This window comes from Electrophorus electricus, chromosome 15 (genome assembly GCF_041902795.1).
Source record: "Electrophorus electricus isolate QZ-2024a chromosome 15, ASM4190279v1, whole genome shotgun sequence".
NCBI lineage: Eukaryota > Metazoa > Chordata > Actinopteri > Gymnotiformes > Gymnotidae > Electrophorus > Electrophorus electricus.
In genome coordinates this window covers 19,552,663-19,567,500 of record NC_137511.1, presented here as the reverse complement: position 1 = coordinate 19,567,500, position 14,838 = coordinate 19,552,663, and the positions used below count along the sequence as shown (strand labels likewise).

The following is a 14,838-nucleotide window of genomic DNA, read 5'->3' as shown; positions in this document are numbered from 1 at the left end:
AAACTGAGAAATACAGGAGAGGGGTGGCTTAGTTACTGAGACACACACACACACACACACACACTTACTCACGCACACACACACACTCACTCATGTGCACACACACACACACACACACACACACACTTACTCACGCACACACACACACTCACTCGTGCACACACACACTCACTCATGTGCACACACACACACACACACACTTACTCACGCACACACACACTCACTCATGTGCACACACACACACACACTTACTCACGCATACACACACACTCACTCATGTGCACACACACACTTACTCACACACACACACACACACTCACTCATGTGCACACACACACACACACACACACACTTACTCACGCACACACACACACTCACTCATATGCACACACACACACACACACACACACTTACTCACGCACACACACACACTCACTCATGTGCACACACACACTCACTCATGTGCACACACACACACACACACACACACACACACACACTTACTCACGCACACACACACACACTCACTCATATGCAAACACACACACACACACACACTTACTCACGCACACACACACACACTCACTCATGTGCACACACACACACACACACACACACACACACACTCACTCATGTGCACACACACACACACACACACACACTTACTCACGCGCACACACACACTCACTCATGTGCACACACACACTCACACACACACACACACACACACTTACTCACGCACACACACACACTCACTCATGTGCGCACACACACACACACACACACATACATGCACACACACGCGCGCTGACACACACACACACACACACTTACTCACGCGCACACACACACTCATGTGCACACACACACACACACGCTGACACACACTGACACACTCACTCACATGTGCGCGCACACACACACACACACACACACACATGCACACACACACGCTGACACACACACACACACACACACGCGCGCGCTGACACACACACACACACACGCGCGCGCGCGCGCTGACACACACACACACACACACACTCACATGTGCACACACACACACACACACACACAGCTAACTCATCTTACCAGGTCATAGTCATTCACCACCAGCAGTTCAACATATTTGGTCTCGGTTTGGACAGTCCGCGGTGCCCTACGGATCTGCAGGGTTACACAGACTACACACATTCAGTATTACACACTCAGTGTTACACATTCAGGGCTCCAATTTTGTGGCTGTGCTGGGGTGTCAAAGCTATCTAACACTGCATTTTACTCATTTCGTGGGGTTTGTGCACATTTATGGGCGTTTGTTAATTTGGTGGACAGAAATAAACGTCCCTGTGATACGCTAGAGGAGCAGCACTACAGGGGTGTGACATTTCAGATGCATGCAGCGTTAGTTTGGAGCTCGTTTTGGCGTAAAACAGCGCTTGCACTACCGCCTCCTCAGATACAAGTGCAGCACGGTGTTCTCCTCACTTTAAACAGGCACAGAAAGATTTCAATTTCTCATTACAGGACTCTGACCATGCTAAAAAAAGTACCCCACTAAAAATATCTCCCAATTATGACCTAAAAAACATTTTTTGTAAGAAAAAACAATTCTAATTCATTTTGAAGCAGTTGTATCATTACACATTATATATTATAATTACATAATTTAAATAATTTGTCATCACAATGTAAATATTAATTTTATTCTCATCACAGTGAACAACAAAAATAATAATGACAATAATAATATGTATTATCATCAAGTGCCATATATTATCAAGTGACAAATTCACAGTGCGTAGTGTCACCGGCACAATCTTGGCTTTTAAAGGGAACGAAAGGAGTTAATCTGATTGGATATTGTGGCGGCACACCTTACCACACCTGCTGGTCATGTGATGAGTCTAACCACACCCTCTGATCGTGTGATCCGACATCTTTTTGTAACTGCGTCACTCTTCACCAGATTATTGCGTCTACACTTGTCATGAAACTATCAAACATTTCTGCCACGTTCACATGTACCTGCGTGATGGCCTTTTTTTCTGCACTTGTGCTGAGCCCACAGATATAGAGCCCTCACTGTTAAACACTCACTGATACACACATATTGTGTATTGTTTTGGCCCGGCCTCAGCTGTCCTAAACTGTTCTTTAGCTTGTAATTCAGTTCATTTTCTGGTGAATAAATATTTTATGTGCAAGCCCATGACCCCAAAGTCAAAGTCCACCTGTCTTTTTGTCCTCCTCAACCCATCTGTGAAGACGGGCCAGTCTGTCTCTGTAGACCCGGGGGCATCATCGTCACTGGCAGAACCACCCTCCGAGTTACTGCTCCCTGTGCATTCTGACAGTGACGACATACAGAGAAAGAGAGAGAGAGAGAGAGAGAGAGAGAGAGAGAGTGAGAGAGAGGAGAGAGATTGAGGAAGCTGGGGCAGGGGCAAGATGTAAACCATCCCAAACCAAAGTATCCTGTCATTAGTTTTCAGCCACTCAGTTGAGAAATCTATGAGTGCCCAGAGACCCGTGCACTAAATCAATACTCCACAGACCAAGAGAAAAAAGAGAGGAAGAGGATAATCAGGCGTGTACATAGAGCGTGTACAGAGGGGATGTACATAGAGCGTGTACAGAAGGGCTGTACATAGAGCGTGTACAGAGGGGATGTACATAGAGCGTGTACAGAGGGGATGTACATAGAGCGTGTACAGAAGGGCTGTACATAGAGCACGTACAGAGGGGATGTACAGAGGGGCTGTACATAGAGCGTGTACAGAAGGGCTGTACATAGAGCGTGTACAGAGGGGCTGTACATAGAGCGTGTACAGAGGGGCTGTACATAGAGCACGTACAGAGGGGATGTACAGTGGGGATGTACATAGAGCGTGTACAGAAGGGCTGTACATAGAGCGTGTACAGAAGGGCTGTACATAGAGCGTGTACAGAGGGGTCGTACATAGAGCACGTACAGAGGGGATGTACAGAGGGGCTGTACATAGAGCATGTACAGAAGGGCTGTACATAGAGCGTGTAGAGAGGGGCTGTACATAGAGCGCGTACAGAGGGGCTGTACATAGAGCACGTACAGAGGGGCTGTACATAGAGCTGGTACAGGGTGTACATAGAGCGTGTACAGAGGGGCTGTACATAGAGCGTGTACAGAGGGGCTGTACATACAGCGTGTACAGAGGGGATGTACATAGAGCACGTACAGAAGGGCTGTACATAGAGCGTGTACAGAGGGGCTGTATGGACAGTGGTAGCTCAGTGATTAAGGTACTTGACTTGTAATCAGAAGGTTGCCAGTTCAAGTTCCACCACTGCCAAGTTGCTGCTGTTGAGCCCCTGAACAAGGCCCTTAACCCTCAAGTGCTCAAGTTGCACTCAGTCATAATTGTAAGTTGCTTTGGATAAAATTGTCAGCCAAATGCTGTAAATACAGAGAGGATGTACAATGATTATGATTTGAAGAAAATACAAATTCAGTCCTGATGGAGAAACATATATTTATAATTGTGTGAGGGGAGTGTGTTCCTGGTCTAAGGGGGTACAATCTATCAACTGGTTTTAACAGACATGCCTGCCTCCAACACACCTGCTTCTACTCTAACAAACCTGCCTCTAATATTCAGGTGAGCTACTAGATAAGGAGATCAGGTGAACTAGATCAAGGCTGTAATTAAACTTAGTGTGTTTGTACATTTTACCTGAGCAGAACGGCTTCGTAAGTTGCACGTCTGGCATTCTGTACACAACATGAACGTTCCGTTCCTGCACACAAGAGAAGGATGAAAGGCCTTTTGGACAGCCACTCCAGCAAGCACACTGCACACTAGTCACTATACACTGCACATTACACACTACACACTAGTCACTATACACTACACAGTACACACTGCACACCGCACAGTACACACTGCATTCTGAGCTAGTTATGAGCAGCAATCTGTGATGGCTTCATCGGTTCTGCAAGACATGCTGTGTTGCATACAGGACCTTACTTACACCTGTTAATACAGGTGTTCGTAAGAAATCTGAAGACCCTTCACCTTGACTGTGCTTTTAGTGATGTGACACAAATCAGTTTGAAAAGTCACTCCCCTCCTATAAAAATGTACACGTGTAAACTGCCATAAACTACATGCCAGCAAAATGCAAATCCATTCCTCCCAAAATGTTTGCGGTCTGGCGTGAAGCACACGGCTCATCTGAGCGTCCAGCTCGTCTGAGTGCTACTCACAGGGCCATTAGAGCCAAGTCACAACAGCACCATATATTATTCATCTACTCCACCAGACAGAGATAGATAATAAGTGCATAACAGCATGACAACAATGTTAAATACTTTATGGAAAAAAACATTAAGTCATGCACACAAGGGCAGAAGGAGTCAGTAGAGTGGGAGAGAGAGACAGAGAGACCAACAAAGACAGAGGCAGAAAGAGACAGCGGGAGGGTGAGAGAGAGAGACACACACACACACACACACACAAAATGAGACAGAGAGAGAGAAAGGAAGCAATATCGATCAACCCATCATTGCAGTTCCACGGTACTGTGCTTACATTACACTGTGCTCTAATGGGAATAATTCTCTCTCTCTCTCTCTCTCTCTCTCTCTCTCTCTCTCTCTTTCTCTCTCTTTCTCCCTCTCTCCTCCCACCCTCTCTGTCTCTCTCGCCCTCTCTTCTCGGGGGAAGTCATACGGGGACTGGGCAGGGGTTCTAACAGGTAGCAGACGTTCCTGCTGCCACTGTGCCCCTGGACAGTCACTGCGGAGAATCTGATCTCCTCCCCTGCTCTTTCATCTCTGCGCCCTCGAGCACGTTCAGCGGAGGAGCGGTGAGCAGGCTGTAGGATGTGAGCTCGGGATTGGGTGTCAAACCTGTTTTTTCCTTACCGCAACAGACAGATAAAATAACACTGAACTTTACTCTGGACAGAAGAGACAGAAAGATGAGGGGGAGAGAGAGAGTGTGAAAGGCAGAGAGAAAGAGAAAGAGATGGGGACTGACCTGTTTGTTGGAGCGCTGCATGGGTTCAATTCCATAAGAAAAGTTGCCATCGAAGAACATACCCCTGCACACACACACACACACACACACACACACACACACACACACACACAGAGCAAGCAGAGGAGTCACTCATATGACCTTCAGAAATGTTCTTTTTAATCTATGGTTTGGGCCCCAGGGAGTCTCTATAAACTCCTCTGTGAGTGGTTGACAGGATGCAAATGTGTCTGATCTTAGCTTCTAGCTCCCTCACACAGTTCCACATTTATCCCTGATCCCAGATCAGCTCTCTACATACGTGGGTTATCCCTGATCATCCTACTGCGTATGTGTAGATTTGCGTATGTAGTAACATTTACAGTTCAGGAGAGATCACGAGTGTAATGACAGGACATGGTGATCAGTATGATCAGAAATTAAACGTTTACTGTCACCAAGGTATTTCTGGACCCACTTGTACAATATTGCCTTAGTCTCTGTGTAATTCACACATTGTTGTTTTGAGTTAAAAATCACGTTCAACAATCTGTGTCTAAAACATATCTTTGTTCATAGTCTCTTGAATATTTATATAAATGTTAGGTGTGATTTTGTAAAGATATTGTCATATATTGTTAGTTTATATGAACAGATATGTATAATGTGTATAAAGGTGGGGGTGTAGTTGGAGCTAGAGTGTAGGTGTAGTGCTAGAGTGTAGGTATAGGGGTAGTTGTGCTTGAGTGTAAGTGAGGGTGTAGTTGGAGTTAGAGTGTAAGTGAGGGTGTAGTTGGAGCTAGAGTGTAGGTGGAGGTGTAGTTGGAGCTAGAGTGTAGGTGGAGGTGTAGTTGGAGCTAGAGTGTAGGTGGAGGTGTAGTTGGAGCTAGAGTGTAGGTGGAGGTGTAGTTGGAGCTCACCGGAGGCCGTGGCAGGTGGAGACAGCAGCCCAGGAGTCCTTTAGCCCTCGCACTACACCATGATAATAGCACAGCTCTCCACCCTAAAATACCGCCTCACAGTCAGAACCCACACAAATGCTCCTGGTAATACATTTATACAAGTAGAACCCACACAAACGCTCCTGGTAATACATTCATACACTTAGAACCCACACAAACACTCCTGGTAATACATTTATACAAGTAGAACCCACACAAACACTCCTGGTAATACATTTATACAAGTAGAACCCACACAAACACTCCTGGTAATACATTTATACAAGTAGAACCCACACAAACGCTCCTGGTAATACATTTATACACTTAGAACCTACACAAATATACTTTCATTAATATTCCCACTATATATATTCAAAATTCAAAGAAAATCTTTTATTAATTCACACAGACATTTCTGATAATAGTCATATTAATACACTCACAACTCCCACAAAACACTGCTATTAATACATGAATACTATCAGACACACACACACGCGCAGGCGCACGCACACACAAACAGTGCAAGTGGGTCATGTTCGGAGGACAGTTAAACCAGAGTAGTACTGATACTGTCTTTGGTAACATGTAGAGTCATTCAAACCACTGAACCATTACAAGTTCTCACTACAGAACTCTCAACTATCATCTGTGCGTGTGTGTGTGTGCGCGCGTGTGTGTGTGTGTGGGGGGGGGGGCTGCATACGTGCATCTGTGTATGCATGTGTGTTTGCGTGTGTGTTTGCTTGTGTGCATGCAAATACATGTGTGTGTTATACTAAAGGTTGTATATACTTGCACAAACCCACCAACTGTAAAAAATAAAACACAGTATCCTAGTGTCAGACACCCTCCTAGTGTCAGACGTAACCAAGGAAACCTTTCCCTCATTAAAATTCATTAAATCATTTTGCCAGACACCATAACACACCACTGCAGTAAAACACTTCGGTCAAACACCAGAAGGACACAGAAGCACATACACGCACGTCTCACACACACACCCATACACTCTCATACTACACCTCACAGATATCTGCTTCTTGAGTCCGTCACTTCATTTGATGCACAGTTGCCAACTTAGTGGTGCTACTGACTACAGCTACTCTCTACTAGAGAGAGAGAGTGTGACAGCTCATCCCTCAAAAGCAGCTACTCTCTTCAAGAGTGTTGTGTTGTTCGGTTTTTGCCCCGTGACTATACTTCCACAGCTGTCAGCACTGAAAGGGTGTCCATCATCAAAGCAAATACTGAATAAAAGTGATTCTAATTTCTCACAATATATAGAGTCTTGCTATTACCACACTATTACTGCACTATTACCACACTATTACTGCACTATTAAAACAAAATCTCTCTCTCTCTCTCTCTCTCTCACACACACACACACACACACACACACACACACACATTTATCTGTGTGTGTCTATGACTTGGGTGGTAAAAGTGGATTGGAACTGCCTGTTGGCAGTTGTCATGGCAACAGTGCTCTGATTGGCTGTGTGGGTGTGCAGGGCTGACAGCCTATGGTAGGAGGAGCAGACATTTTCCCAGAGTCCTTTGCTACACCAGTGTGAGGGATTCACAAGTGCAGACTCTTGTGTGTGTGTGTGTGTGTGTGTGTGTGTGTATGCATGTATGTGTGCATGTGCGTATGTTTGTGTGTATAAGTGTATGTTTGGTGTCTCTTAGTGAGCTTGTGGTGGGATGTAATCACACACAACTAAATGCACGCCATGTATACATCCAAAAAGTTGTACATCAAGGCAAGTTAACATATAATGACTTGGTACAGTATGGGAGATCCCTCGACTAGACCTGCATCGTCTTCCCCAACCCCATCCATCTCTCCCCAACCCCATCCGTCTCTCCCCTGACCCTATCCGTCTCTCCCCTGACCACTGACGGTTTCTGTCAGTGGTCTACACTCACAACTACTACATTTTTATCCCTTTCCTTCCCACTGCAGAACCGGTAACTTTTCCTCAGATTTATAATGACTCAACTAACCAGCAAAATTAACCTTTCTTTATGGATTTGGGCATATATATATATATATATATATATATATATATATATATATATATATATATATATATATATATATATATATATATATATATATATATTTACAATATAAATATATTTACAGTATACATATATTTACAGTACACATTGGGCTATATACTCTACACTGTTCAAGAAGCCACTTTGCTCTTGAGTTTGGTGTGTATGTAGGTGTATATGTGTGTGTGTGTTCATTTGACCAAATCATTTAACTGTAGTGGTGTGTTATGAAGGTTAACAAAGTGATTTGATGAATTTTTAATGATGGCAAGAAGGTTGCCTTGGTTACTACAGTTTGACAGTAAGACGTCATTTATTTATGATTTTTCAAGTGTCAGGCCAGCTCAGTAGCTCACTGCTCCACGTAACATCCAAAACACAAGCCATAACACCCTGTTCATCCTACGCGCTTAGTCACTCAGAACACAAGTTGTAACAATAAAAGACAAACAACAGAAACAACAGCAGAAACAATAGAGAAACAATGGAGAAAGACGTGTGACAAACACGTCTTTCTCTGACAATCACATTCCACTGTCACTGGGGAAAAATGGCTGATAATGGTAAAAAGAATACTGATGTGAGCATGTGTCATCCAGAAGTCATCCTTTGCAATTTAACCCGTCAGAACGTAAGGCTATTGTGCTAATCCACTGTGCCGATGCACTGCGCTAATTTGCGATGCCTGTGACATCAGATTGGGAACAACGTTTTAGCCTGAGCTGATGTTACAGACTGAGTTGATGTCACATTAGCACAATGGATTGGAATGGATCTGTGACATCACTTCAGGAACAGTAGATCAGCACAATGGATCACAATGGAGCAAACATTCAGTGTACTTCTAGCGTAACAGAAAACATAAATGAAAGGCTTTGACTTGCAATTAATTTCACATTAAATAAAATTGCAGTACATAACTCATTTGAGAATAAATTATTCTTATTGTCATTTACTATTGAATTTCTGGTCACCTATACTTTTAATACTTCATACTGTATTTTGGGGACGTAAAGAATCAAAGTTTGTCTCCTATGCTCACCATCACCCACCATTAACTAGTATATTTGTTCCTGAAATTAAATTTTAAATCATATTTTGTTGTTAACTAAACCCATGCTGAATGGTTCTGGTTATAGACACACACACACACTGACACACACATAAAAACGCACTCACGCACTTACAAATATGCACATGTGCACTCACATACATTCCTACCTGGTTCTGAGATGGTGCTCCATATTCATCAAAATGTCGCTCCACATAATCTGATGACAAGAGATTACTGCAAACAGGTAAACACATACATGCGCACGCGCACACACACACACACACACACACACACACACACGCACGCACACGCACACACAGAATGCAACTCAGTAATTGCATGATTATCTGCGTAAAAGCAACTGTGGTTTCTGATAGTTTCTTACTCTAAAACTCAAAATATAGAATTTAACTTTATCTCCAGATCATGTACAGCTATTTCAATAGCCAATCACAGCTGAGCATTACATACAGAAACATTTCCTAATGAAAAGTCAAAGACATTCATAGACTGTACACTGTTGATGTCTGGTAACATTATGTTTTAACAACACATGATAATACTTCCTACTTGACCACTTAACAGGCATTCATGAGGGAATGGCACAAGTAAAGAATATTTGATTTAAAGAAGCAATGTGTGTGTGTGTGTGTGTGTGGGTGTGTGTGTGTCAGTGTACTTACTGGTTTAGTTCCAAGTCCAGAATAAAAGGCGTCCCAAAGGCCTCCACCAGGAAAGATATCTGAGCCAAATGGACTGGCTAAGTGTGAGTGAGTGAGTGAGACACAGACAGAAGATGGGGAGAAACGGGACAAATAGAGAGAGAGAGAGAGAGAGAGAGAGAGAGAGAGAGAGAGAGAGAGAGAGACAAGAATTGGGGGGAAGAAAAAGAGAGCAAGAACGAATAAGAGAATGACAGAGCAAAATTACTGGTCTTAAACTTTTATTTCTACATGTTACTTGTCAACTAGGGTCTGAAATAAGCAAATGAGCCACTTCTGACATTAAAGGTTCGCTCTGGAAAAATAACCTTATCCATTCATGTTGCCTTTACTAAAATGAGACTATTCATTATACTTTATAATCAAAACCTTAATCCTGATTAATGAACAATGTCACTGTGCAAGACGTGAATGAGAGGATGTATTTTTCATGACCAGAGTTAGTCTTCTAATTAAAGCACCCCTAAAGAAATTATCATATAATCATTTAAAGAAACCTAACATGCAGCATTATTATAGAAAGGGTAGAAATCAGTCTCATTCAGATTCTTCCCATGGGCAGAATGATCTAACAGTCATCAAAGGATTTCTGGGTAGAACACTGTCTGATGATCAGCAGATGATTCTGGGTAGAACACTGTCTGATGATTATCAGGTGATTTATGAGTAGAACATTGTCTGATGATCATCCGATGATTTCTGGGTAGAACACTGATGATCATCAGATGATTTCTGGGTAGAACACTGATGATCATCAGATGATTTCTGGGTAGAACACTGTCTGATGATCAGCAGATGATTCTGGGTAGAACACTGTCTGATGATCAGCAGATGATTTCTGGGTAGAACACTGTCTGATGATTATCAGGTGATTTATGAGTAGAACATTGTCTGATGATCATCAGGTGATTCTGGGTAAAACACTGTCTGATGATCAGCAGATGATTTCTGGGTAGAACACTGATGATCAGCAGATGATTTCTGGGTAGAACACTGTCTGATGATCAGCAGATGATTTCTGGGTAGAACACTGTCTGATGATCAGCAGATGATTTCTGGGTAGAACACTGTCTGATGATCAGCAGATGATTTCTGGGTAGAACACTGTCTGATGATCAGCAGATGATTTCTGGGTAGAACACTGTCTGATGATCAGCAGATGATTTCTGGGTAGAACACTGTCTGATGATCAGCAGATGATTTCTGGGTAGAACACTGTCTGATGATTATCAGGTGATTTATGAGTAGAACATTGTCTGATGATCATCAGGTGATTCTGGGTAAAACACTGTCTGATGATCAGCAGATGATTTCTGGGTAGAACATCGATGGTCATCAAATGATTTCTGGGTAGAACACTGATGATCATCAGATGATTTCTGGGTAGAACATAGTCTGATGATCATCAGATGATTTCTGGGTAGAACACTGTCTGATGAGCATCAGATGATTTCTGGGTAGAACACTGTCTGATGATCATCAGATGATTTCTGGGTAGAACACTGTCTGATGATCATCAGATGATGTGTAAGTAACAGATAAAGCGAGACATACATCCAGGTTAGGTATGCATGCTGAAGCATGTGTCTTAGACCCGATGAAAGTGGCCAGTCACACAGCATTCAGCGGGAAATTCATTAGCGATTGGCTTGTGTTATCCCTCTACACACAGTGGAACTGATAAGATTTGTTGGATCATTTGCTTGTTGGTGCCTTTTGTGATGTGACACAGAAGGGGAAAGACCTTCATTTAAACTGCTCAAAATACCTGCAGTTCTAGCACTAGCACCACTGTAGTTCTGTTTTAAAAACAAAGTCTTATAATGTATCTTATAATAACTGGCAACAAGAACATGTCAATAGCTCTGTTCACACCATTTTTCTCAAAAGCATTCTTCACCACGTGCTGAAAGCACAAGGTGTCATAGAGGTAGAATCATAGAAGAGGCAGTGGTAGCTCCAGTGGTTAAGGTATTTGACTTGAAATTTGAAGGTTGCCAGTTTAAGCCATACCACTGTTGGGCACCTGAGCAAGGTCCTTAACCCTCAATTTGTATTCAGTCATAATTGTATGTTTTTTTGTATAAAAGCTAAAATGCCATGAATGTAATTGTAAACCAGGCCCTGCCTGGGGTGTATGTGCAGACAAAAATGTGCGCGGAACTGGTGCAGACGGGTCCGAGCTTGTGAGGAGATCCAGGTTTGGAGGCTCAGAGACTGCTTGTCTCAGAGAGCCACCAATCTGTAACTGGAGCTGTATACCTCTACAGGCCTGCAGCACTATTAAATGCATCCCACATGTTGAATAATTAAAAAACAAACCTATTATTGATTTGTTATGAATATGCGTTAGATATGTGAGAGGAGACAGGAGATGGAGAATGGTGAAGGGAGTCAGAAAGAGAGCAGAGGATGACAGAGACAAAGGGAGAAAGTGAGATGGATGTACATACTCATTTTCTCTTCACTTGTTCAATCACATCCATCTTTACCAGTCCTCCTCCTCTGGTTCTCTCTCTCTCTCTCTTTCCATCGCTCTTCCCCTGATCCCCACCCCTCTCGCTCACAAACAGTCCACGAAACCCTCATTACAGGGTGGCGGTGGACGCTGCAGAAGTTGGATGGAGTAACACACTCGTTTACATCCTCCTGGACACACTCCTGAACACACTCATTTACATGCTCCTGGACACACTCCTGAACACACTCGTTTACATCCTCCTGGACACACTCCTGAACACACTCATTTACATGCTCCTGAACACACTCATTTACATGCTCCTGGACACACTCCTGAACACACTCGTTTACATGCTCCTGGACACACTCCTGAACACACTCGTTTACATGCTCCTGGACACACTCCTGAACACACTCGTTTACATCCTCCTGGACACACTCCTGAACACACTCATTTACATGCTCCTGAACACACTCATTTACATCCTCCTGGACACACTCCTGAACACACTCATTTACATGCTCCTGGACACACTCCTGAACACACTCATTTACATCTTCCTGGACACACTAATGTACATCTTCTTGAACACACTCCTGTAACTGCTCCTGAACACCCTACTGTACACACTCCTGTACATCCTCATTTACTCATTCCTGTACATGTTCATTTACACTCCTGTGCGTGTGTGTGTGTGTGTGTGTGTAAAAAGTAGGACATGGGTCCTATTGGTCCTATTAGATACAGTATATCTTGTTCTTATATCTTGTGCAAGACCTTATAGCTCTCTTTCTCTCACACTGACACAGACACACACACACACATTCAGAGATTATTAACCCCCAACCCCTCCGCACCCTACACAGGTCTGATTAACTCTCTATAACCCCTAACTAACCTCCTCTATAACACCTAAGTCCCTTTAACCTCTAACTAACCTCTATAACCCCTGACTAACCACCTCTATAACCTACAACTAACCTCCTGTATAACCCCTAAGTCCCTTTAACCTCTAACTAACCTCTATAACCCCAACTAATCTCCTCTATAACCCCTAAGTCCCTTTAACCTCTAACTAACCTCTATAACCTACAACTAACCTCCTGTATAACCCCTAAGTCCCTTTAACCTCTAACTAACCTCTATAACCCCAACTAATCTCCTCTATAACCCCTAAGTCCCTTTAACCTCTAACTAACCTCTATAACCCCAACTAACCTCCTCTATAACCCCTAAGTCCCTTTAACCTCTAACCTAACCTCTATAACCCCTAACTAACCTCCTCTATAACCCCTAAGTCCCTTTAACCTCTAACCTAACCTCTATAACCCCTAAGTCCCTTTAACCTCTAACCTAACCTCTATAACCCCTAACTAACCTCCTCTATAACCCCTAAGTTCCTTTAACCTCTAACTAACCTCTAAAACCCCTAACAAACCTCCTCTATAACCCCTAAGTTCCTTTAACCTCTAACTAACCTCTAGAACCCCTGACTAACCACCTCTATAACCCCTAACTTCCTCTATAACCCCTGACTCTCTTTAACCTTTAACTAACCTCCTCTATAACCCCTGATTAACCTCTGCAATTTATCTTCTATCCAACTTCTTGAATAATGCATACTATTATGCATAGTTCTAGGCCTGCGCAATTTACCAGAAACACCTAAAAGTAAGATTAAGAATCCGTATGTCTAAAAATACATAGCTATCTCATTAACACGACTAATTTAATTTTTTAAACAAAAATTAAATTGAACATGTTTTAAAAGCTACCTTTACTAAAAGCTAGGATGTATTTGTCCGTTCATAATTCATCTTCTGTGATAACCAGGCATTTTAAAGCTTTAGATTTCACTGCACACTTTCCGTCATTAAAAAGCCATCGCTGTCTTCTCATTCCATACATCTTTTATGCTCAAAAACTAATGGCTAAGGTCGATTTTAAAGTAAAGAAAATGACTTGAAATAAAAGATAAACTATTCTGTTACAAAATGATGTTTAAAGCAGTTGAATGGCAACCTGGTGAGAGACATGTCCCAAAGCCATTCTTAGCAACACTCAGGAGATAGCCCCCCCCCCCCCCTTTCCCTATTTCTCTCTCTCTCTCTCTCTCTCTCTCTCTCTCTCTCTCTCTCTCCTTCATCTCCCTTTGCTTTAAACATTAATGGTGAAATTCCTCAGCCTGCCAGTATCTGATGGAACCATGCCCGGATCCGTGGGTATAATTGGCCTGGATTTGCTCATCTGTCACTGCACTTCAAGTAAGGAACATTCTGATGTTACAGCTCCGGACTCAGACCACGTCTATTCTTTCTGCCTCCCTTACGCACACGCATGCACACACACACAAGCAACCCCAATGTATCTGCATGCACAAATGCACACGCAAGCATCAATGTGTCTGTGCACACACACGCGCACATGCACCCACATTGTATCTGCACATGCACACAGGCACGCAAACAACCCCAATGTATCTGTGTGTGTCTGCGCGGACACACACACACACACAACTAAAATGTATCTGTCCAAAATACATTTTGTTCTATACTGTGTGTAAATAATGCGATGAAAACCTAAATTAATA

General features: G+C 43.0%; 1 protein-coding gene across 4 annotated transcripts in view; it reads right to left on the bottom strand.

The window, feature by feature from the left end:
- adam11 (ADAM metallopeptidase domain 11) overlaps positions 1-14,838 on the bottom strand; it is a 38,591-nt gene that overhangs the window by 21,320 nt on the left and 2,433 nt on the right. For 3 of the 4 annotated variants that reach the window (XM_081697804.1, XM_027029644.3, XM_027029643.3), the window contains 8 exons: positions 9,749-9,825; positions 9,233-9,299; positions 5,921-6,003; positions 5,022-5,085; positions 3,714-3,777; positions 2,235-2,350; positions 1,093-1,167; positions 1-3 (listed from right to left, as the gene is read on the bottom strand). The exon at positions 1-3 is cut by the window's left edge and continues 69 nt beyond it. In XM_081697804.1, coding sequence (XP_081553930.1) covers positions 1-3; positions 1,093-1,167; positions 2,235-2,350; positions 3,714-3,777; positions 5,022-5,085; positions 5,921-6,003; positions 9,233-9,299; positions 9,749-9,825 — 549 coding nt within the window. Of the gene's footprint in view, positions 4-1,092; positions 1,168-2,234; positions 2,351-3,713; positions 3,778-5,021; positions 5,086-5,920; positions 6,004-6,974; positions 7,284-9,232; positions 9,300-9,748; positions 9,826-14,838 lie in introns of those variants that run through there. The other variant, XM_081697805.1, reaches the window with a different exon arrangement.